Source organism: Cucumis sativus, unplaced genomic scaffold (assembly GCF_000004075.3).
Source record: "Cucumis sativus cultivar 9930 unplaced genomic scaffold, Cucumber_9930_V3 scaffold76, whole genome shotgun sequence".
NCBI lineage: Eukaryota > Viridiplantae > Streptophyta > Magnoliopsida > Cucurbitales > Cucurbitaceae > Cucumis > Cucumis sativus.
Window position 1 is genome coordinate 13,903 of NW_022279567.1, and position 25,468 is coordinate 39,370.

A 25,468-nucleotide genomic window follows, 5' to 3' on the forward strand; every position below is an offset into this window, starting at 1 on the left:
AATAAATATTTAAGTTCCCTCTAAATATTTTCCCCCATTTTCGGCCTCTTTCAATCTAATTCATTTTGCTCTCTAGTGCGCTCTAGCACGACTACGAAAGCCACGTTGAAACCCAACACGACGACTGCGATACCCTGCCTCTCACGATTGTTTCACAACAACATGCTGATCTCTCACCGTCGTCCACATTGGTTTTGCTTAGGGTTCGTCGTCTACCAGCCCATCCTCTGCTACTGTTAGACACTTGAAGCTAATGATTCAAGGTTAGTCTTTCTTCTTCATTTCTTCTACCTCGTTTTTATGGTAAGTGCATTGAATGGAATATCACAGTATATAAACTCTTTTCACCATTCCAAACTCTGAAATATTACTGTTGACCCAAATAATTTATCCACCATACTGTAGATCTTAAGTTCCACATCCTCTAACAACCTCTGCTTACTATCTCTTTGCATCAACAACAATGTAAATACCTTCCAACTTCTATGCTCTCCTCGGTTATTGTCTCTTAATTTATGGGTAAGCTATTTTTCTATAGAAAAGTAGTTGGTGTGAAACAACCAATGGTCTGCATCAACTTCTATTTCATGAGCTTCGTAAACAAGTTTGGCATCAATACAATGTACTTTGGCTTTGACTTTATCTGTTTTCTTGTTGTACTGTATGTAGTTCAATTTTTGTCCTTTCGTGAATGCTGATTGTTCATATTTGTAGCATTAGATGGAAGAAGGAATTGTAGGGACATTAATAAAGAACCTTGTGACGTCATTTTTTTTAACTATCTAATTGAATAAATTGTAATGTTGGACAAGTAGAGTGCTTAGAATTAAATTTCTAATAATGATCCGCCAACTATTTAAGTCAAACAAGAACTGGATTTTACAACTTCAACTTTTATACACTACTTCTAACTTCATGGGACAAACACACCCTACAAACTCATACTAACATACAAATTATGGAGAGATTATGAAATTCTATATTTAAGAGTTTGGTAACAATTTTTTATTCCACTTGGGACGTAGTTGAAAACCTATTTCGAGATAGATACATTTTAATATTTTTTATATCTTTCGAGATAAGATATAAAATATTATTAAAATTAAGGTGATTCATTTTTTTATCTTTTATACATTTTTTTTTATTTCACAAATGTATTTTTTTTGTTCTTGATGTATGATAATTTTATAAATTTTATTTGTTGACTTTTTTTTTTTAATTCTAATAACCGATAAGAAGTATATGTTTATGGATTATTTAAACTTTTAATTATTTTCATTCATAAGTAATATTAAAAAGAATATGGATTATTATTATTGCCTTTTATACAAAACCCTCTCTCCCGTCAAATTTCTTCCCCATCCTTCTTCCAACGGTAACTCTCTCTACTTCCTCTCCCCTCTCCCCTTCTCTTTCGCTCTCTGTGAGTAACCCATCTTGCCGATCCACACCATCATCTTCTCCTAGCCCTAATGGCGCCAGAATCAAGAGCGGCAGACCCCTCGAAAACCCAATTCGTCTTCCAAAGTCCTTTTGTTCCACCGTCACCGTCAGATCCCGACTCCATGGTTCTTGATTCCAAACCCTCGCCGGCTAAGTTGAAGAGCCCGCTTCCACCTAGGTCTCCCTCTTCTAACCCACTTAAGCGGAAGGTATGAAGACCGTTCCTGAGAATTCCATCTCTGGATTGTCTGATTTCGGGTATGAAGGTATTTTACGTGTTGTGGTATGATTATGGGGGTTTTGGATTATTTGTCTTAATTTCGGTGGTGTAGTGACAGTTTTAGTTTAAGATTCAAGTTTGGAAGTTTTGCCTAGTGTGAACTGTCTCTGTGATTTTCAGGTGGTAGTGCGCTTGCTGCGCGCCATCCAAGGACGGAGATGAAGGGGATAATATAATACAAAAGGTTATGTGTCGATGAAGTTAGCGGACAGTGGGCAGATGCAGATGAATTCTTTAATGAGGTAAACCTGATCAGAGGATTACTTGAAAGCAAACCTATTCTTTATTTGAATTTCGATAATTAAAGATTTGTCATAAAAAAAAAAAAGAGGGGGAACTTCACTTTTGGCCTAACCAAAACCAGACCACCTACTCTTAGCGTTCTAGACATAGCATCGATTTTGATGAGGGGAGTTGCCAATTGGATCGATATTATTTATGGGGCCATATTCCTTAGGGAAAAACTTTCTCAGAATTTTATGATTTTGATCTGGTTTGATGTAGAAATATGGAAAGGCAGCTGTGGATAACCTCCATCAGATAAATTAGGAAGCGGATTAAAAAATATATGATATGGTTATGCCATCAGTATATATCTACAACAAAAGAAAACAAAAAGAATTAGATACTTAAGAATTCAAATAGCAATATTTATTAAGAGTTCTACACTTCAATGATTTTACATAAAATTCTCACTCTCCCTCTATTGTAGCCTTTTCCAGCCACTGCACAAATGCCCACGGTCTGTTCAAGACGATGTGGCCCTGAGAACAGAATATACAGTTTAATGAAATACGAAAAAGAATCCTACACATTTGAAAACAAGACATTACATTTCATGGGAAAGAAACAATGAGTACGTCCAAAGTAACAATAACTGAGTTAAATGAAGATAAAGAAGGAGGTGCAAAGAAATATGCTTTAAAATCTCATTACTGGTTCTATTATTATCATTAATAAGATTGATTTATTCTATAAATTGTCTTCAATATCTTTAGAGCACAGTTGTAAAGGAGATCCTAGTTCATATTGCCAAAACTCAAATCTTAATATTTTTTTTGAAGAGTTAGGCAAATCACTATTTAGATGCGGACTACTTTAATACTTCAATGAGATATTTTGTGGCTGTACAGGAACAGGCTATGTGAAAGAGACCAGGCTATTCGCAAACTGGAAAGGGAAATAGAAGATAAAGATAGGGAATTGCAATCAATTAAATTAGACAACGACGCAGTGTGTTTTTTTTTTCCCCCCTCATGCTTGATGTGCTTACATAAGAATGTTTTGTAATGATCTGCTTTTTTCTTCACTAACCCTTTTATTCTATAATTTCTTCACAGGCTTGGGCCAAGGATGATCTTCTGCGGGAACAAGATAAGGAAATAGCAACTTAAAGGTTACATTTTTTGTTGATGCCCTTCAATTTTTCCCTTCTTTTGCCATTGATTTTACTTTTTGCTTACGCTAACATCCTAGCACATTCTTTAGTATTTTAATTTTATTGCAGTACATTATATTGAATCTTCATTTTCCTTGGCTGTGCTATAAATGGTGTTTCTTCTATATGGATTTGCATTATACAACAGTACCGTATTAAGTCATAAAGTTAAGAAAATTAGAAAGACACCCTTTGTAGGAGAGAACATGATCCTTCCTTTAAAGTAAATTGAGAGAATTTCCTCTACTTCCTCAATTTTAAGGCTTGAGGTTTGAAGAACAAGGATGAATAATCAACGAAAGAGGAATGAAGAGGTTTCTCCTTTAGCGAAAATAGCGATTTTTCGTTTTTCATACTTCCAAAAACACACAATTATGAACTTATTGTGCATTAAATTGATCGAGAGGCCTTCCAATTGTTTGTTAATCTATAGTTTCTGTCTCTATTTTAATTAACTGCTACAAGTAGAAGCTTAACTACATGGTTAGAGTTCTATCAAAAAAGGAAAGAAAAAAAAGAAGAAAGATCATGTGATAAATTTATAGAAATGCCATTAAATTATTTTCTAACCTTTGATTTCTGTTTCTGTGGTAAATTACTGCTACTAGAAATCTAATTGTGTTCGGTTAGTTAGACTTCATGGGTTTGAATTTATTTATTTTTTTGTTAAAGAGGTTCCATTATACAGAATACCCCTAAACTTTGTACTTTATATAGAAATACCATTGAAAACACACTCAAGACATAAACTACCAAAAGAGTTAAAAATACAGTTACTATAATTATCCTAATTTTAGTAATAAATGAAATTGAGAGAATTTCCTTTGATTTTCAGGAACAAGGATAATTAATCAATGAAAAAGAAATGAAGAGGTTTATCCATGCAAGCTTCAAACCAAAGTCAAGGATGTCGATCCTTCCAGGGGAGTCCAAAGTTCCCCCTTATTCTTCTCCCTTTATATTGATTTTCAAAAGCTTGCAATTTTTTAAGTGGGGGTGGGCAATAGCTTACATGTTTAGTCTAAACTTGGGGGTTCAAATGTTTTTGCCCAAATTTCAAAATTTCTAAAAAAAATTTCCTTACAATAAGGAGCATTATACCTTATTAGCTTACTTAGATCTTGCATAAAAAGCATGACCGGCAACCCTTGACCACTGAGCTTGGGTTTGTGATGTAAAATTCTGAATGTTGATGATTATATGTGCTGAAATTTGAGAATAAGCTGCCGTCGTTTTTGGTTTACGTCCCTTTTTAGCGATATCTTATTGAGATGTTAGCGATATCTTGTTGAGATGTGAATGCTTGATTGAGAAAATGGTATGTGTGTTGTGAATGCTTGATTGCATGTATATAATAAATAAGTGCATGGATACTTTTCTAGCTTTGTCTTCCTTTGTTGCTTTGCCGTGACTTACCTATGATGCGCTTAGTCCAAACCTAGCCTAGATAGAGTTAAAAAAGGATAGGAGGTACTCTTTAGAAATTGAGATGGTTTTAATAAATAACATGAGTTAGGAGCCGTTTGTCTAGCCACAATGAACTGAATCCCTTTAGAAAAGGGTGGACATTAACAAAACTTGTTGCCACTTCGAAGGGAGTAGTCAAACTTAGAAACTAAGTGTAGAACCATAGAAAGGTTAGCCCACCGGTTCTAGCAAGACCTAGTTACCACATTGCATATCAAAGAAAGAATAGAGAGACTTGCAAACGTAAACAGTGACACAATTAAGAGCTAAAAAAAACAAACAACATATGCAATATACATCAGAAAAATCCCATAAAAAATGAAGGGAAACTTCACTTATGGCCTAACCAAAACCAGACCACATACTCTTAGCGTTCTAGACATAGCATCGAGTTTGATGAGGGCTTTGAAAAGAGGAGGAATCCTCCCCGTTCCACACTAGGGGGAAAACGAGGCTTGTTGTCACTCCGAAGGGAGCAGTCAAACTTAGCATTGAGTTTGACGAGGGCTTTGAAAAGAGGAGGAATCCTCCCCGTTCCATAGTAGGGGGAAAACGAGGCTTGTTGTCACTCCGAAGGGAGCAGTCAAACTTAGAAACTAAGTCTAGAACCATAGAAAGGTTACCCCACCGGTTCTTGTGTGCGTACCAAAGAAACAAAAGAGATAGTTGCAAATGTAAAACGTAAAACAGTGACACAATTAAGAGCTAAAAAAAACAAACAACATATGCAATATACATCAGAAAAATCCCATAAAAAATGAGGGGAAACTTCACTTATGGCCTAACCAAAACCAGACCACCTACTCTTAGCGTTCTAGACATAGCATCGAGTTTGATGAGGGCTTTGAAAAGAGGAGGAATCCTCCCCGTTCCACACTAGGGGGAAAACGAGGCTTGTTGTCACTCCGAAGGGAGCAGTCAAACTTAGCATTGAGTTTGACGAGGGCTTTGAAAAGAGGAGGAATCCTCCCCGTTCCATAGTAGGGGGAAAACGAGGCTTGTTGTCACTCCGAAGGGAGCAGTCAAACTTAGAAACTAAGTCTAGAACCATAGAAAGGTTACCCCACCGGTTCTTGTGTGCGTACCAAAGAAACAAAAGAGATAGTTGCAAATGTAAAACGTAAAACAGCGAGACAATTAAGAGCTAAAAAAAACAAACAACATATGCAATATACATCAGAAAAATCCCATAAAAAATGAGGGGAAACTTCACTTATGGCCTAACCAAAACCAGACCACCTACTCTTAGCGTTCTAGACATAGCATCGAGTTTGATGAGGGCTTTGAAAAGAGGAGGAATCCTCCCCGTTCCACACTAGGGGGAAAACGAGGCTTGTTGTCACTCCGAAGGGAGCAGTCAAACTTAGCATTGAGTTTGACGAGGGCTTTGAAAAGAGGAGGAATCCTCCCCGTTCCATAGTAGGGGGAAAACGAGGCTTGTTGTCACTCCGAAGGGAGCAGTCAAACTTAGAAACTAAGTCTAGAACCATAGAAAGGTTACCCCACCGGTTCTTGTGTGCGTACCAAAGAAACAAAAGAGATAGTTGCAAATGTAAAACGTAAAACAGTGACACAATTAAGAGCTAAAAAAAACAAACAACATATGCAATATACATCAGAAAAATCCCATAAAAAATGAGGGGAAACTTCACTTATGGCCTAACCAAAACCAGACCACCTACTCTTAGCGTTCTAGACATAGCATCGAGTTTGATGAGGGCTTTGAAAAGAGGAGGAATCCTCCCCGTTCCACACTAGGGGGAAAACGAGGCTTGTTGTCACTCCGAAGGGAGCAGTCAAACTTAGAAACTAAGTCTAGAACCATAGAAAGGTTACCCCACCGGTTCTTGTGTGCGTACCAAAGAAACAAAAGAGATAGTTGCAAATGTAAAACGTAAAAAAACGAGACAATTAAGAGCTAAAAAAAACAAACAACATATGCATTATACATCAGAAAAATCCCATTCAGATTGTTTTATCTTCTCATGTTGGGCTACTTCCAAGCAATGTTTTAAGTGAAGGGTGGATAATAGCTCACTTGTTTAGTCTAACCTTGGGGGATTTCAAATTTTGTCCAAATTTCAAAATTTTTCAAAAGTTTTTCATTACAATAATGAGCATCATAGCTTCTTAGATCTTGCATAAAAGGCATGACTGTCAACCCTTGAGCACTAAGCTCGGGTTTGTGACGTGAGATTCTGAATTTTGATGAGTATATGTACTGAAATTTGAGAATAAGCTTATGTCCTTTTTGTGTTTGCTAAGTTTCAACTAATACTCTCAGTATTTATCTTTGTGCTTATGTGATAGATTTGTTATGCACTGTAGTGATGTGGGGTGTTTCCTTATTTTCTGCATCTTAAATACCTTATTTTTTTGCATCTTAATTGGTACTGAAATTTTGTTTGTTTCAGTGGAAGAGGCACTATCAGCATTGACATGTACATGTGATTTTAAGCAAGAACCAGGAGAGTGAGAGTTTTAGTGTGCCGTATTTAGAATTTGCCGATATCTTTTTCCCGTTTCAGCAAGTATTCCTGATAGTGGGGGTAACTCTCAAGTCTGCAGTCTTTTCTTCATGAAATTTGTAGATTATCTAAGAATACTAATATCATTTAATGGTGACATTTTTTAGCAACTTTTCTTAACCACACTTTTTCATTAAGTTTACTCTTGTTTAATTGACAGATTCTTCGAGTAATGCTAGATATTGGTTCTAACAACGAGAAGTTACTTAATGATCCTCTTTGTAAGTGAAAGGGAAACCTTCATGTCTTTTATCTCCATATTTTCCTTGTAATGTATTTTGCTTATATTGCTCTGTTTCTGTTGTCAATGACGATATATCTGGGCTTTTTGTTGTTGTGGTGGTGGTGGTGAAATATTTTATTTAAGCCTCTAGTTAATATTTATGCTTACTTAACAGAAAATTTGTTGCTTGAGCTTGCTTCATTTCGTCCTTTTACTTGTTTAAGTCCTCCAAAAAGTATTCATTACTTTAATAAATTCCCTCACCAGCATCATCACCTCTTAGTCAACAAACTGTTTTTTCCCAAATGCAAAAAACGAAAAAAAAAATAAATAAAGACAATCAAGAACAACCATCAACAACATGAAAAAAAAAAGAGAAGAAAAAGATAGCTACTGAAAAACATTACTACCCATTTTCATTATCATAATCCTCTACTATGCTTTTCCACCTTCTAACCCATTTTTCCATTGCAGGATTTATTGGAGTTGAGGAGTCCCACAATCTTTATGTTCTGTTTGTTTCTCCATCACTTTTTCAAGGCTGTTCAATTGGAGTTCCATCTTCAGGTAATATTAATGTGTTTGTTTCTAAGATAATTTTGTTAAACACTTGTTTTTGTTGTCTCCATCCACCAACTGTTTGATGAAATGCCGCATTGAACAATTTTATGGGTTCTTGGGAAGCATGTGATCTATGTGTTGTGGAATTTGTATAATTAGTTAGAGTGATTTAGAAAAACTTTTGTATTTGTAGTTGGATAGACAATTCATTCCATATTTAGAGCATGATTAAGAGTTATTTTGAAAATGTTAAAATTACTTCAAAAGATATTTGGATAATTTAAATGACTTTCGTCTATTGTATGATGATCATGTTTGATAGATCGAAAACTTTTCTTCTTCTTCTTCTTCGTTTCTTCCTGCTGCCTATTCGACCTTCAACTTTGAGTGTAGTTGCTTGGCTGTCGAATGGCCACCACTCAAAGTCACTCCCTCGCCTTCTTATCACTCTTAATTTCCTTAACAACAAAGTCAAACTGCTACAGAACAATCGAATTTTTGTTTGATTAATTTTCTATCCACAGGAGGCTTTTGTATGTTGATCACCCTTGTTTTCTTTGAAAAGTTTAAACTTCCATACACGATATATTGGGAAACTTTCACATTCCTCGGGACATTAAAAGCTCAAGAGCATTGATTTTGAGCAAAATAAAAATGAAAATCTCTTTTAATTTCCAGCAACACCATATTTGAAGTTCATTGTATTTTCTTCTTCCAACTACAGGTTGACATGATTGTCTTGACAGATGGAAGTCGTATTCTTGGCCTCGGTGACCTTGGAGTTCAGGGAATAGGAATACCTAGATTGGAGGGAGAAGAGTATCTATCAATTGTTGATGATTTTATGGAAGCCGTGCATACATGTTGGCCTAAAGCTATTGTTCAGGTTTATTGGTTAAGATATCAAATTTTTAACTGTGTTCACTGCCAGTAATCAGTATCGTAATCTCGTAATTTGATTTTGAATGATGCCAGTTTGAGGATTTTCAAATGAAATGGCCTTTTGAAACATTACAACGTTATCGTAAGAGGTTCTGCATGTTCAACGATGACATACAAGTGAGTAGTTGATGATGTATTAATGCAGTTGATAATTACTTAAAAGGACATTCGTTTTCGTTTATTTCATTTCATAAAGGGAACTGCTGGTGTTGCTCTCGTTGGACTATTGGGAACTGTGAGAGCTCAAGGGCGGCCATTGAGTGATTTTGTTAACCAAAAGATAGTAGTGGTAGGGGCTGGAAGGTATTGTCAGCTGTTTAACTTTAACATTTTCTCCAAATAGCAATACTGCTAACGATTTAGGGATCATAAGCCTTGTCCTCTTTGTTGAAACAAAAGTGGTTGTTTTAAAGAGGAATTACTATTACTATTACTATTACTATTACTATTACGTGAATATAAGAGATGAAAACTTTGGAAACTATAGTTCAATCCTTTTGGTTTAACCTTCATTTGTTTCAACATGCTGTTTTTTCCCCTCTTTCAACTTTAGTGCAGGGCTCGGTGTTCTTAACATGACTATTCAGGCTGTTTCGAGAATGGCAGGGAACAACGATTCTAGTGCAAGAATCTTTTTCTAACTTTCATTCTCAATTTCTGCATCAGTCTGTCCAAGTTTTTCCTTCCATGAGAGTTACTGATTTCAGAAACCAATCAGATGGGGTTCGGAATTTGGATAGCTTTATTATGGGTTAATTTGTATGACGCAGTTTCTTGTGAAAAGTATGAGGCAGTTGAAGAAGTTAAATGACTTGTGGTGGTAGTAATCATTGTCAAACTCATGTGGTTTTTAACTTAAAAAGAAAGAGGGAAAATGTGAACTTAGTCCTATGCAGATTAGTGTTTTAAAGAGGAAAAATATGAACTTAGTCCTATGCAGATTAGTGTTTTAAGTCTTCTATCTAATTGTTCGTGGGATAAATGCAGTTACTTTATCGAAAACAAAGAAGAAAAGGAAGGGACCACAAGAAATCAATGGTGGAATCGATCAGGCAGGGTGTGGAAAATTACAACTCAGTTTTTGTTTTCACTGTTGAGAACATGAGAAACCTCAAGTTCAAGGAACTCAGGGAGCAGCTGAAGTCAGCTAGCAGGCAAGTTCTACTTTCTGAATTCTGTATTATTTAATCTGCGTCATCATTTCAAATATTGATTAGTGATACAAATGTACTTTCTCTATGTTGTTTGGTTAGCTTCTAGATAGCACGAGAAAAGATATGAATAATAAATAGCATATTTTTAAAACTCAAAAGATAAAATCATAATGAATAGCATTCCTTAGGAGAAAGGATGAGGACACGTTGTTTCTATAAACCTAATTTTAGTTTTGCCAGTTTGAAATACTTGTGTAGTTTAGTTTAGATATATATTTAAACTAGCACGTTAAATAATAGTTTGCCCTGTTTGTGTTTGCTAAGTTTCAACTAATACTCTCAGTATTTATCTTTGTGCTTATGTGATAGATTTCTTATGCACTGTAGTGATTTGGGGTGTTTTCTTATTTTCTGCATCTTAGCTACCTTATTTGCTGCATCTTAATTGCTAACGATTTAGGGATCATAAGCCTTGTCCTCTTTGTTGAAAAAAAAAAGTGGTTGTTTGAAAGAGGAATTACTATTACTATTACGTCAAATTACATATTGAATGAAAAAGAAAATTACAATTTCTTTTAGCGCTATGTAATGGTAGTCAGGTATAGTAGTCATGCCTTTGCTCTAGCTTATATATTCATGTCTATGTTACTTTCACACTTCTATTTATTAATTTCATGAAGTCAGTGGGTTTGCAAAATGAAAGAATCGTCATCCTTTTTAAACCACTAGTCCTAATGTTTCAAATGAATTTTCCAATTTCTTTTTGGGCTGATGTTTCCATAGCCCGTTTCTTAACAAATTGCATGCCCTCTTCCATTTTTAAGGGTGAGATACCTTTTTGTATCTTATGCCCCAAACAACATTTGTTTCTCATTCCACCCAAAATAATTGGTTATACTTGATTTGTCCAAGACGTTCGGCCTCAACATACAAAGTTGGATCCAAAGACCTTAAAATATATCTTTTTGGTTATTCTCGTGTTCTTTGAACATTCCTCCTTTTATTCCTCACCTTCTTTCTCTTCGAATATGAGTCGAGGGAGTATCAAGAGTCAAAGGATGATTTCTTTATCTACAATGTTATCTCTCCTTCTAATCCTCTTTGTGGTTCATCTTCACGTGTGTTTACTTCTATTTGTCAACCCATCACTGAAGTCTATGATCGACGACAACCTTCTTCAATTCCATGCCCTACCCCTAAGGCTTCTTCGTCATTGGATCCAGAAATGAGTGATGATCTTCCTATTGCTCTTCGTAAAGGTAAACTTAAGTGTGCTCATCTTATTTCCTCTTCTGTTTCATATAACCATTAGTTGTCTTCTGCATGTTCTTTCATTGCATCATTAGAGTTTGTATCATTAAGCCTATTCTCATCTTGGTTGGTGTGTTGCAATGGTGGAGGAGATGATTACTTTAGATGATAATTGTACTTGGGATTTAGTTTCTCTCCCTGCACGAAAAAAGTATATCAGTTGCAAATGGGTGGTTACAATTAAAGTTAATCCTGATGGTTTTGTCGCTCAATTAAAAGTACACCTTGTAGTGAAAGGCTACGCACAAACATGGCGTTAACTATGCTGATACTTTTTCTCGAGTAGTAAAAATGACATTTGTGAGGTTGTTTATTTCACTAACTTCAACCAGTCACTGGCCTTTACATCAGCTTGATATTTTTGAAAAGGAGGTGTAATTATGAGTCAATAAAAAGGACCTGATCATGTTGAGGAAGGAGACCCAACCTTGTCTGGTTTCTCATGAGTAGATGGATGAAGGATTGTATTCCAGAGAAGTTTCGAGCAACACACCTCATAAACCAATCAGATGGGGTTCAGAATTTGGATAGCTTTGTTGTTTCGGTTTCATCACTCGCATATTTGTTGAAAAACTTCCAGTTTGGTTCTTTTACAAGAACATCTATTGAATCAATGAACCACTCTAATTGGATCTTGGATAAAGTGAGGATTTTTTGGAAGTCTACATCTTCAATATTGAACCTCCCCTTTTCGAACTAGATACAGTAGAAAGTGTCTACCATTTTTCAAATTTTGACTTCCATTTCTGAAAAAGATGGAGTTGTAACTCCCCGGGTTTGGCGTTGCCGTCGACGTCACCGTGAGAAGGTGTGGCCGGAATGAAGAGAGAAGAGGGTGGGTGAGAGGAGAGGAGAGGTTCAATATTTGTTTCCAACTTTTTTACATCAGCTTGATATTAAAAGTGCATTTTGTTAGGATCCCACCTAATAAGGATTACCTCAAGAAGAAAAGATGAACTCAAGAATACTTAAAAAACATCCAAACATGAAATATATATTAGAAGATCTTAGTAACAAGTAACAAGTAACCCTAGCCTTTTGAGAGGGTTAGACTCTCCTAAGGTTCCCTTACAAGGAAAACTTTCTCAAAATTCTTCACCTCTCTCCAACCCCTCTCCCACTATTTATAACAAAAAGAACTAACCAACTTACCATCTATTTACTATATGACCTTACTAACAACCATTTTCATTTTCTCCTAATAATCCACTATTTTTCTATCTAGGGTCCTTACATTACTCCGCCCTTCGAAGACACCTTGTCCTCAAGGTGTGCTTACAAACTACAAACCTTGAACTCTCTACCATACCCCTGCCATCTCGGAAGAAATTTTATTCAGCTTTGCCTTGAAATTCTATTGGGTTGTAATAATTACACTTGCATGCATCCAACCCTTTAGACTCCAAGAACTTCCCCAATCTTCATTCTTCTCACACGGAAAGTGATCCCAATTAACCAACTGCCATTCCCTGAGCCTAATTCCATGCCACTTGCATTTTAATTTGAAGCTCTTCCTCTCTAATGGGCTAAGCCCACAATTAACTTTATGACCCCATCCCCAAATCAATTTCACGGCCCATACACCATCTTTCTTAGAATTACCAATGAGCTTCAGGCAATTCCTATCCATTTTCAAGTTACATTTCAGCCACACTAACAAATGGGTCTCAATGAATTTAGCAAATTCAAGCACATTAATTTCCTTTCTTTCTTTATGAAGGCTGTATTTCTTTGTTATCATCTCATGTTTGGCCCACCATCCATATTCCAATAGGATTTCCACTTCCTTAGATAAAGCCGTCAATTTATTTTTCTTTGAGGTATAATGGGCCTCATCCCTTACTTTTGCAATCAGCCCAAAAAGCAACATTTTGGCCCACTTTTGATTAAATTCTTTCCCTAATTTCCATCCCACGTGATATACTTTAACCATTGAGGTTTGCATGTGCCAATCCTTCTCCTAGCCTCCACTTTGTTTTCCTGGCCATTTATTAGGAATTTGATCCCCAATTTCTCCACCTAAGCCAAGCCCATTTGAGAAAATCTGGCCCTTTTCATTTAATTTCAGCCCACTAAACAAATCATAACTACTATTGTCTCTAATTTTTCGCCTTAACGTCTGACGCTTCACGTGGGTTGAAGAATCGTTTTTCTTCAAGAAATCTTCCCCCTCCTTTCTGAATTTTTTTTGTCCGTAGCTGCTCACTCCCTCTGCAAATATCAAAGCATTCTTCCCGACAATTTCCGATCTCACTTGCAGCCTCGTTGCTATCCGCGTTCCGACAAACTCCCTTTGTGCCTTAGGTCGACTACCTCCAACGCACCCTGTCTCCATCTCCTCTTCCTGTAACTGGACTTTTCGACAATCCATCTTCTTCTTTTTTTGGCCACCGGTGACCGACTCAGAATCTTTCCTCCGCCGCGGTTTCTGTTCATCCCCGCCTCGATTTTCTGTCACAACCCAATATGTTTCCATTCGCCAGCCTCTCTATGATCCCTGTACTAATTCCATTGCCATTTTCTTCCTTGTCGTTACCCATTCTATCTTACTCCGATGACCTTCGAAATTCCTTTATTCATCTTCTTCATTGCCTAGCTTCCTCATCCCTTCCCTACTTTGATATAACTCGCATGCCACAAAAGAAAGGCAAGGAAAGTAACGTACCTCAACAAAATCTTGGCCTATATATATGATCAGCCTCTCAATGTTGCCACTCCAATGAGCCGTTTCTTCTATTTTCACAGATCGTATCCAGGTCGACTTGTTCCACATAGGTACTGTTTGATTCTTCTTTTTGTTTTCTTCACTACCACCAAGTATCAATGATCGCTTCCTCAATCGTTTCTTTGCCTTCCTTCTCATCCATAGTGTTTGCCTCCTTTCCCATGCTTCCGCCTTCTCTGCTCGGTGTTTCCATTTCCACCAAGTGTTTGTCTCTGACCACCCCACCCTTAGTCGTCGGCCATGGGAATACACAGTTAGATTTGGCTTCCTCTTCCCTTCATCTTTTTCATGGTCGTTCTTCGATTCCTTCATCTTCAAGTCATTGTTCCATTTTTGTTTTTCTTCAACTTTAATTTTTTCTAGTTTCTTCTCCGCTCTTTCTTTATCTCTTTGCAGCCCTTCAGAAAGCGTTTGATGTATTGTTTTAGCACTCCTCTCTATTCTTTTTGCCTTGCAATCCACAATCCATTTCTGCATATGCTCCCATGTCCATGGAGTTTCTCCCCTCTCATCCACCTCAAGTTTGCAATTAGCAGCCCATTTAAGTGCTTGCTCCCAAGTCCCTCTCTCAACTGCGGTCGAGTCTTCTTCCATCTTTCCTTTCATTTTCAACACCGATCCCTCCGACGTAGCAGATTCTTCCCGTCGGCAACTAACATTGTTTTCTCGTAATTCCTCTGCCAGCCTTTCGATGCTTTTGGACAACTCCAAAGTTACATCTTTAAGTTCCCTAATGTCCTTCTCATTCTTCTCCAACCTCTCCTCCATTTGTTTTTGCATCCAAGCCCGTGTCATCCCCAAGATGTTACGGCTCTGATACCAATTTGTTAGGATCCCACCTAACAAGGATTACCTCAAGGAGAAAAGATGAACTCAAGAATACTTAAAATACATCCAAACATGAAATATATATTAGAAGATCTTAATAACAAGTAACAAGTAACCCTAGCCTTTTGAGAGGGTTAGACTCTCCTAAGGTTCCCTTACAAGGAAAACTTTCTCAAAATTCTTCACACCTCTCTCCAACCCCTCTCCCACTATTTATAACAAAAAGAACTAACCAACTTACCATCTATTTACTATATGACCTTACTAACAACCATTTTCATTTTCTCCTAATAATCCACTATTTTTCTATCTAGGGTCCTTACACATTTCTTCATGGTGATCCTCAAGAAGGGGTGTATATGGAGCAACCACTAGGGTTTGTTGCTCAGGGGAAGAATGGAAAGGCGTGTCGCCTTTGTAAATCTTTGGATGGACTAAAACATAGTCCACAGGCTTGGTTTGGAAAATTTATTAAGGTGATCGAAAGTTTTGGAATGCAAAAGAGCACGTTAGATCATTCAATCTTTTTTAAAAGATCCGAGAGTGGGGTGATCCTAATCGTAGTATATGTTGATGCAATTGTGGTTGTTGGTGATGATGCTTTAGATGTCCAGTCCCTGAAGACTTTTCTCTATTGCCAATTCCAAATAAAAGATTTGAGCATGTTGAAATACCTCCTAGGAATTTGAGGTAAAAACAGGCAAGAAAGCAATACTATTATCACAGAGAAAATATGGACTTGTTGACTGAAACATGGAAGGTAGGTGCCAAGCCATGTAGTACCCCAACGATGCCTAACTTATAGCTCACAAAAGATGGAGAATTGTTGAAAGATCTTCAAAGATATAGGAGGTTAGAGGGAAAACTTAATTACCTTCCAGCGAATCGACTCGACATAGCCTATTTAGTGAGTATTATGAGCCAGTGTATGTCATGCCCTAAAGTTGATCATTCAGCTGCTTTGGAATGATTCAGTGTTATCTGAAGGCTGCTCTCGGGCATGATTTTATTATATAAGGATTATAGTCATACTAATATTGAATGTTTCTCAGATGTTAATTGGTAAAATCTAAAGAAGACAAAAGATCAACTTCAGGATATTTTGTTTTTGTTGGTGGCAATTTGATGTCTTGGAAAAGTAAGAAACAAAATGTGGTGTCACATTCAAGTGCATAATAAAAAATATAGAGCAATTGCACAGTTTTTGTGTGAATTGGATATATCAAATTGATTTGGATATATCAACTTTTTTTACTATTGTTGAGTTGGGATTTGAAATCACCACACCAGCAAAATTGTGGTGTGATAATCAAGCAGCACTTGATATCGCATTTAATCCGGTGTTCCATGAAGTTAATGACAATTCTATCACTGGTTCTTTTTGTTCTATATCAAGTTCAATAGCTTTTACCTCAAGTTCCTCTGTACGATCATCCTCTTCCACTACTTCCAATTCCTCCCCATTTTGCTTGAACAACTAACACTCTGAGTTCCTTCTGATCCTTCACCTTACATCTATGGCCTGCACAAAATTTTTCCTCACAACAAAAGCAGAGCCCTTTCTCACGTCTGGCTTGAAACTCAGCATCACAAAAAGTCGTCTTGATGGTCCATGTGTTATTTGAATGGTTGGTGATGGCCTTTGGCTTATCCAATGCACCGAGCACCTTCATGAGGTTGATGAACCAGGTGCTCGTTTCTAAACCAGTTCATAGTGGTTTACTTTGATGACATCCTCTTGTACAACAATAGTACTGAAGACCACATTCAGCACTTAAGAAAATTGTTCCAAGTCCTGGCCGAAACTGAACTGTACATTAATCCAAAGAAACGTACATTCCTCACCAAGGAAATTGTCTTTCTCGGCTTCGTAATCAAAGAAGGAAAAGTAGGTATGGAACCAAAAGAAGACAGAAGCCATAAAGTCTTGGCCAATACCAACCTCCATCAAGGAGGTACAAGCCTTCCTTGGCTTGGCATCCTTTTACAGAAGATTCATCAGAAACTTCAGCTCAATAGTGGCCCCCTTAACCGACTGCCTAAAGAAAGGGAACTATAAGTGGAACGAAGAGCAACAGCAGAGCTTTGAAGAGATAAAAAGAAGACTAACTTCCAGCCCTATTCTACAGTTGTCGAACTTCGCATCACCCTTTGAAGTAGCTGTTGATGCTTGCGGAACCGAAATTGGAGCCGAGTTATCACAGCAAGGCCACCCTATTGAATACTTCAGTAAGAAGTTGAGCACAACAAGACAGTCCTGGAGCACTTACGAACAAGAGCTTTATGCCCTTGTCCGAGCACTCAAACAGTAGGAACATTACCTCCTATGCAGGGAATTTGTACTCCTAACGAACCGCTTCTCTTTGAAAGATCTCTAGTCACAAAAGAATATTACTCGGATGCACGCACGATGGATCTCCTTCCTACAAAGGTTCGACTTTGTCATTAGGCACCAAAATGGTAAGGAGAACAACAGGTGGCAGATGCACTATCCAGGAAGAGCTCCTTACTCACTATTCTATCCATGGAGATCGAGGCATTCAAACACTTACCTAACCTATATGGGGAAGACGTTGACTTCGCCATGACATGGACCAAAATGCAGCCACTACACCAAGGCGGAAGACTTCCATATAATGGAAGGATATCTATTCAAAGGAGATCAGTTGTGTATCCCACACACATCACTTCTAGAAGCACTACTAAAAGAGGCTCATTCAGGAGGATTGGCTGGACACTTCGGGCAGGATAAAACTTTTGAAATAATCTTTAAGAGATACTACTGGCCTTAATTAAGAAGATACTGTAACAACTTTATTAAAAGGTGCCCTATTTGCCAAAGAGCTAAAGGTTCAAGTATAAACGCAGGCCTGTACTCACCATTACCTACCCCAATTTCCATTTGAGAAGATCTATCAATTGATTTCGGGCTCTGATTACCAAAAACTCAAAGGCAGTATGACTGAGTCATGGTTGTAGTCGACAGATTCAGTAAAATGGCACACTTTGTGGCTTGTAAGAAGTCAAATGATGCCACCTACATAGCTAATTTATTCTGTCGAGAGATAGTTCGGCTGCACGGAGTACCAAAGACCATTGTTTCTAATCGGGATGTCAAGTTCCTAAGCCATTTCTGGAAGACATTATGGAGCAAATTTGACACAACCTTGAATGAAATATAGCACAACATCACACCCTCAAACAGATGGCCAAACAGAAGTTACAAATAGAACTGTCGACAACTTAATATGCTGTCTTAGTGGATCCAAACCAAAACAGTGGGACTTAGCTCTTGCACAGTCAGAATTCGCCTTCAACAATATGAAGAATAGATCAACCGGCAAATGTCCATTTGAGGTCGTATACACAAAAACAGCCAAGACTAACAACCTTTGACCTAGAACATCACTCCCCACAACTATTGACACTAGCTCAGAAGCAGAAAAGATGGTAGAAAAGATTCAGAATTTACACGAAGAAGTCCATAACCACCTAAAAAAATCAACTCAGTCCTACAAAAAGGCAGCAGACAAAAAGAGAAGACAAGCTACCTTTTACTGAGGGAGACTTAGTAATGATTCACCTCAGAAAAAATTCGATTTCCAACTGGAACACAAACTGAAAGACAGACAATTAGGACCATTTCGTGTCCTAGAAAAAGATTTGAGATAACGCTTACAGAATTGAACTACCACCAGACTTGCACATTCATCCTATTTTTAACGTGGCAGACCTGAAACAGTACTATGCCCCAGATGATTTCTGCCTTGTCAACTAAGTCACTCGGGTCGAGTTCCATGCTAGGGGGTGGAATGATGTAATATAGAATGCCATGGCTAAACAGCTGTAGTTAGTTAGTAAAACAGTTTAAATAATTAAACTGTTTAGCTGTTAAGACTGCAATTAAAACTGTTTCATAAAAACAGTTATTTCAACTACTTGTAACTACTTACAATCCTCAATATATACTCCATCTCTTAGCCACTATTGGTGGAGAATTCATTGTGAAAAACTAAGTCCAACTTGAATTACATCAGTTTATTAAGTCTGTTGATTTGTGGATGAACTAAAACATATACATCTTTTCTAAAAAGGATAAAAAAAACTTGCATAAGTTTTCATTTTCACAACTCTATGATTTGTGATCAATGCAGCAAGGAGCAGCTGGCAAACAAATTTCTTTATGCCATAAATGCGGATGCTGGTTTTGATCTAAGCTAATGGTAAGTCGTACCCTGCTCAATATTCCTTCTATTCTCCACTTCATCCTTCGCCTTGGCCATAATTTCCAATCATACATGGAATTTACTTTGGTTGATTATTTTTTTCTTTCTTTTGGATAAGGATATCCTGGTCTTGCCCTTATCATGGAAGATTCTTGTATATCTTTCATCCCATACTTTGGTTGAATTTTGGAACATTAATGTATCGCCTGACATTCATAAATACACTGTCATAATTTTAAATCTGCTGTCTTCCTACATTATGCATGTTTTTCTGTTATTGAAGATGCTGCCCGTTGTGCTAAAAGTTCTCAGTCACATTCTAAATTTTTCTTTAGTTCGCAAGCAGTCATGTTAAAAGATCTCAATCACATTAAGTGATTTTTGACAGGATGTTGTTGTTTTACCCTTCTTCTTGTTGATATACCTTTCGTAACATCCTTTCATCCCTAATCTCATCCTCGACCACAACCACTGCTTTGACCACGATCGTCTCTCCGAAGATTTGTGAGGTATGTTCTTGGATTGGTTTGACATTCTACTTTTCTCCCATTCTCAATAAATACTAATCACCGCTTCATCTCTAATCTCATCCTCGCCATGCCCTGATTTTGTCTAATTTTGTTTTCTGTTATTTTGTGAAATTCTTATTTTTCTTGTGATCTTTACATGTAGAGATAGGAAGAAATATCATGCTCCAAATACTAGTCCTTATGTTTCAATTGGCGTTAGATTTATTTATGTGTCCCAAGAAAATCGATCACATTGCACGATACCTTGAGCTCCTTCGGTAAAATCTGAATCAAAAGTGCCTCCACTACTCATTGTAAACATTGATCAGTCGATTAAGGATCCTCTAGAATCTGATCTTAATACCGCTTTCAGACAAGGGAGGATTTAATTACTGAGAAACAAGTCTCTTTATTTCCCTCACAAGCTCGACAATGTGAAGTTCCAGATCGCTTGAAGTCAATTGTTGAGCAATGTGGAACTGCATTGTTGTTAGCTCTCCCTTGGTGTTTCCTTCCATCTAGTCTGAAGTTTTTAGAAGTCTACTGAAATTTTGAGCATGAAGTAGTGAAGAGTCCCAAAACTTATTTACATCTCCATTATTAGAGTTCAAAGACAATGAAACAATCTTGGAAAAGAAACATCTGCCCAAGAATCATTCCAAAATGCTATTCTTCAACCATCACCGAACTTGATGAATGCCTAGGAATCCACTTGAAGCTAGCATCTCGAAATACTAATCCAGGGGACTATGGAGACTGCAAGTGACAATTCCTTTAGTAATGCCATCAAATTAACTTTCTCCATGGATACTCTTCACCACTTTTTTAGCCCAAAGGGAATTCTTTTCATTTATAATCTCCATACCCATTTAGCAAGAAGGTTGCATTTTTTCAACTTTACACATTGACGTCGAGTCCGTCACCTCTTGCGAGCAAGACACCACCTTCCAATTAATCACTTTATGAATCATCTTTTGCATTAAGAATATAGACTATAATACATAGGTAATAGGAAAAAACTGACTTACAAAGTGTGCCCGACCTCCACTAGAGAGTTATATCTTTTCTACTTATCTAGTTTAACTTGGATTTTATCTATTCTTGAAATTACATAAGGAGAGCTCCAAGCCGAAGTAGTTATGGAAAACATCTCCAATTTACAACAAGTTAAAGCAAAAAAAAAAAAAAAAACAGTTGTTCAAAAAAACTTGGCATCTTGCTTACTTCTAATTGAAAGTCTGTTGTTTCTTTCAAGTCAAATTGAGCATAAAATGCTCAAAATGAGATTCTTCAATAGGAATACGTAAAAAAAAAAATATATGTAAAAGAATTTTCAATGTTTAATATAATATGTAAATAATTTTCTTATATTGGAATTGATAGATGGTTGAGGGCGCCTCGTGAAACGTGGGAGACAAGTGATAACATTATCGTTCAAAAAAATCAGGAGCAAGTATTTATGTGAAAGGCCATATTATTTGGCCATTTGACCTTATGTATTATTGAATTATTTAGTTGGAAATGATAAACTACACATTATTGTCTGCTTGAGTTGTGATCTTGATTATGGGCTATTTGGTATTTTGCTACAAACTGTATAGTTAATTATCTGTTAGATTTTGTTTTCATGTCACAACTTTATGTTTCTGTGGCTAATTGTAGCCAAAAGTTTTATTTATCGATCTTATTTTTCACATTCAAGAAAATTCATCGTAGAGATCCGTAAGTTTTTTTCCTTTGGAGCTGTGATACTAACCTGTTTGAATAAAGGAATCTGACTTGGTCTTTTCCTCTTTAGCATTATGGATTAGGTCTTTCTCTTTACCATATTTCGTGGATGAAGTTTAAGAAGTAATCAAAAATATAAAGGTTAATGCTAACTGCTAAGCTTATTTCGAAGATGAAAGATACTTTTATCCACTCGCCCAAAGAATATCATTACTATTTATGTTGTATTTCTGGCTAACTAATCTTTGCATAGCATCTAGTTTGATAATAAAGTAAGTTTCTGACATGGAGGTTTTCAAGTTGTAATATATATTTATGTTTTAGGTAGATTCCAACTTTGAAGAAACATTGCAGTAACTGAGGTAAATGAACGTTGTATGCAGAGCACATCGGGCTTACGAAGCCAAGGTATCTTCTTCGATAACAAGTAAGGCTAGTCTGGATACTACCTTTCTTTTGTTATTGAAGTTTATTGTTCCTTCTCTCTTGCTTGGTGGTTGTGCACCTAGATTGATTTGTACTTCTGTTAATTAATTATAGTCCTTCTCTCTTGCTTGAGTAATTATTGTCTACCATTTTGTTAGCAAAGGCTTCCCGTGGAAATTTAGTTTGTTGTGCTACATGTCCACGATGATTTTCGTGATTTTAGTTTTAGATACATAAAAGGATTTTGCATCACAACATGAATGACTATTTCTAAATATGAACCTACACAAACCAAATGAATGCTGGATTAAATTGGAAATAGGGCAGATAGATAGTGAGATGGAGAATGTTTGTGTGTGCTTTAGAGCCATTTGTCTCTAAAACGGTAGTTTCTTCCCCTTATTTTTTTTTATAAGAAGTAATTTTATTGATGTATGAAATTTACAAAAGGTTTGGTGATAACACCCACGCGAATAGAGTTTACAAGAGATTTCTCCAATCAGTCAGAAGAGATGCAAGAATAGAGATTGGAAGAGCTATAGAAACATGAAAAATTGCACTAAGTCATAGCAGGATAGATTATATTTAAAAGGAATAAGAAACCTATCTTAAGGCCTGCCTTTTCACTAAGGAGGCGATTGTTCCTGTTCCTTCATGCGAATCTGTAAAAATTTCCGAATAAGATGCATCCACGTAATTCTTTTAAAGTCAGTAAAGGGTGCCAGTGAGGGTGCATAAAAGAAGGTTCATAATCTTGTTTGGTAGGGCGGCTGATTAACCAAAGGAGAGATGATCTGCTTCCTAAATTTTTCAGCAAAATGGCAAATGATAAACTGGCTGGTGTTTCATCGACAACTTTACATAATGGGCAACAATGAGAGAATAAAGTCATATGTGGGAACTCTGTCACGTGTTAATATTTGCATTATGGCCTAGAAGCACTCTAGGTAAAAATTATCATCATGTCGAGAGACCAAACAAAATGTTGAATTGAATCATACCGGTCTTTACTGGGGGTTATTACTCATTTTTGTACTTTCTGTTTTATTTTCCAATTATTTCTTCAATTAAATAAAAAAAATACTAAATAATAGTAAGTATTATCTTATCCCATTACGAAGGATATCATCTCATAATTATCTATGACTGTTTATGCTAGTACGACCACACATTAGAGTATTTCTTTTTTCAGAAACTAGAAAACGCTCATAGATAGCCTTTTGGTCTAGGTGCTTGACCAAGAAGCACTTAAACAATAGTACGAGAGTGAAAGAAAACATCTGAGTATTTGATTATTAATCATTTTTTTTATATTGAAGGGTTCATAATTGCATTACTTGTGCTACAAGCACTCGTAAACACACCCCTTGTGCTTTGGCTATTGTTTGAGGTATGTACACATCTTGACAGGTGGATGGTATTCTAATTAATGTAAGGCTTTTTTCTATGACTTAAAAGTAATTATTTCTGTTATGATAAACAGATTCTGCACATTTCAGATGTTGAGGTACGAGAGACCAAGATGATGGGAAGCACTCCCATTATCATTGTAGCTGTATGCTCTAACAGTCTTTGTTCTATAGTTGTGGATTTTGTTTTGTAGGATGAGATGATGTTAACTCCTTTTTATTGAATTTCAACAGTTCCAAACGCAACAGGTTTACTGTGTACGTGATGCAAATGGATCAATTAGAGAAGGCGGTAAGGTGAGTTATGTTTCTTTTGTTTCCGTCTTTGCTTACACTAATGCACCTTATGTAATTAGAGTTGAATATTAGACAATCAAAATGAAAATCTTCCTGATGAAATATGAAACTTCTGAGCTTCCACTTGCTTCTTGTATTGACTGTTTTTTACTGTTTCTTCACGGTTTGTATTCATGGTACTTATTTCCATAATGAATGTTTCATGTTCTGGGAAACATTGCAGAAACATAGAATTTCAACAATCTGTCTAAGCGTTGAAGGAGAAGGCAGAAGAACTTAAGAGTTTCTAGGTCATTTTAAAAACTCAAGTAATACCTAGACACGTTTTGAGCACGTTTTAGGTTGGTTTGACACTAAGTTTGTTGCACTTACACACTTGGTTGTCATCTTGAAGTGCTATTTTCACACTTTTTGAACTTTCTCGTAGCTTATGAGTTACGAACCTACACGTAAGCTTTCTTAGGTCATTTTGAAAGTTCAAGTGATACTTAGACACGTTTTGAAGTCGTTTTAGGTTGGTTTGAAACTAAGTTTGTTGACCATACTCACTTGGTTGTCATTTTGGTCTTAAAGTGCTCTTTTCACACTTTTTGAACTTTTTGGTAGGCTATGAGTTACCAACTTACACTTAAGCTTTGCTAGATCGTTTTGAAAGTCCAAGTGATACTTAGACACACCTTCACCACTTTTTAGATTGGTTTGGAACTAAGTTTATTGCATTTGCGCACTTTGTTGCCATTTTGGGTCCTGAAGTGCTTTTTTCACACTTTTTGAAATTTTGGTAGGTTGTGAGTTACAAACTTACACTTAAACATTGTTTTGTTTTTCACATTTTTTAGATTTGTTTAAGACTAAGTTTGTTTCACTTGCATACTTGTTTCACAAGCATTTTGAACTTTTTGTTAGTTTATGAGTTACGAACTTACACTTAAGCATTGTTAGGTCCTTTTAAACACATTTTGTGTTTGTTTGGAACTATGTTTGTTACACATTTGGTTGACATGTTGGGTCTTGAAGTGCTTTTTTTCACACTTTTTGAAATTTTTGTAGGTTGTGAGTTACGAACTTACGCTTGAGTATTGTTTGGTCGGTTTGAAAGCTTAGACACGTTTTGACCTCTTTTTAGGATGGCTTGAAACTAAGTTCGTTGCACTTAGATACTTCGTTTCCGTTTTGGGTCTTGAAGTACTTTTTTCACACTTTTTGAAATTTTGGTAGGTTGTGAGTTACAAACTTACATTTTAAGCATTGTTTGGTCGTTTTGAAAATTCAAGTGATGCTTACACACATTTTGATTACATTTTAGGCTAGATTGCGTTTGTTGCACTTACACACTTGGTTGTCATTTTTGTTCTTGAAATTCTTTTTTCAACCTTTTTGGTAGATTATGAGTTACAAACTTACACTTAGGATTTGCTAGGTCATTTTGAAAACTCAAGTAATACCTAGACACGTTTTGAGCACGTTTTAGCTTGGTTTGCACTAAGTTTATTGCACTTGCACACTTGGTTGCCATTTTGGGTCTTGTAGTGCTTTTTTCACACTAGTTGAACTTTTTTGGTAGGTTATGAGTTACGAACCTACACGTAAGATTTTTAGGTCGTTTTAAAAGTTCAAGTGATACTGAGACACGTTTTGAACTCGTTGTAGGTTGGTTTGAAACTAAGTTTGTTGACCTTACCCACCTGGTTGCCATTTTGGGTCTTGAAGTGCCCTTTTCACACTTTTTGAACTTTTTGGTAGGCTATGGGTTACCAACTTACACTTAAGCTTTGTTAGGTCGTTTTGAAAGTCCAAGTAATACTTAGACACGCCTTGACCACTTTTTAGGTTCGTTTGGAACTAAGTTTGTTGCACTTGCACACTTGGTTGCCATTTTGGGTCCTGTAGTGTTTTTTTCTTTTCCGTACTTTTTGAATTTTTTGGTAGGTTATGAGTGACAAACTTACAAGTAAACGTTCTTAGGTCGTTCT

At 36.5% G+C, this 25,468-nt stretch overlaps 1 protein-coding gene and 1 long non-coding RNA gene across 9 annotated transcripts in view; both read left to right on the forward strand.

Moving 5' to 3' along the window:
* The window catches only part of LOC116406224, a 38,735-nt gene that overhangs the window by 11,153 nt on the left and 2,114 nt on the right, over positions 1-25,468 (forward strand). The window contains exons 2-4 of the long non-coding RNA XR_004219259.1: positions 23,109-23,179; positions 23,273-23,344; positions 23,433-23,495. This is a non-coding gene — a long non-coding RNA (uncharacterized LOC116406224). The remainder of the gene's footprint in view (positions 1-23,108; positions 23,180-23,272; positions 23,345-23,432; positions 23,496-25,468) is intronic.
* LOC116406222 (NAD-dependent malic enzyme 59 kDa isoform, mitochondrial-like) lies at positions 1,864-19,691 on the forward strand. 8 transcript variants are annotated; one of them, XM_031889920.1, is made up of 11 exons: positions 1,864-1,965; positions 2,857-2,956; positions 3,064-3,119; positions 7,043-7,177; positions 7,317-7,377; positions 7,854-7,946; positions 8,665-8,826; positions 8,916-8,999; positions 9,870-10,036; positions 19,055-19,123; positions 19,515-19,677. In XM_031889920.1, exons 5-10 carry the CDS (start codon positions 7,366-7,368, stop codon positions 19,119-19,121), a joined length of 585 nt encoding a protein of 194 aa, XP_031745780.1. In that variant the 5' UTR covers positions 1,864-1,965; positions 2,857-2,956; positions 3,064-3,119; positions 7,043-7,177; positions 7,317-7,365; the 3' UTR covers positions 19,122-19,123; positions 19,515-19,677. The 8 variants fall into 8 exon arrangements, with proteins under 8 accessions (XP_031745780.1, XP_031745782.1, XP_031745781.1 ...); XM_031889922.1 differs by lacking the exon at positions 2,857-2,956; XM_031889921.1 differs by lacking the exons at positions 1,864-1,965; positions 2,857-2,956; positions 3,064-3,119 and having other exon boundaries at positions 6,498-7,177.

Coding starts and splice junctions, on each gene's coding strand:
- LOC116406222 (XM_031889919.1), top strand. CDS start 7,817: ATGCTTTTCCACCTTCTAACCCATTTTTCCATTGCAGGATTTATTGGA. Junction 7,947..8,686: donor AATTGGAGTTCCATCTTCAG/GTAATATTAATG, acceptor TTGTCTTGACAG/ATGGAAGTCGTATTCTTGGC. Junction 9,000..9,869: donor TGTTCAACGATGACATACAA/GTGAGTAGTTGA, acceptor GGATAAATGCAG/TTACTTTATCGAAAACAAAG.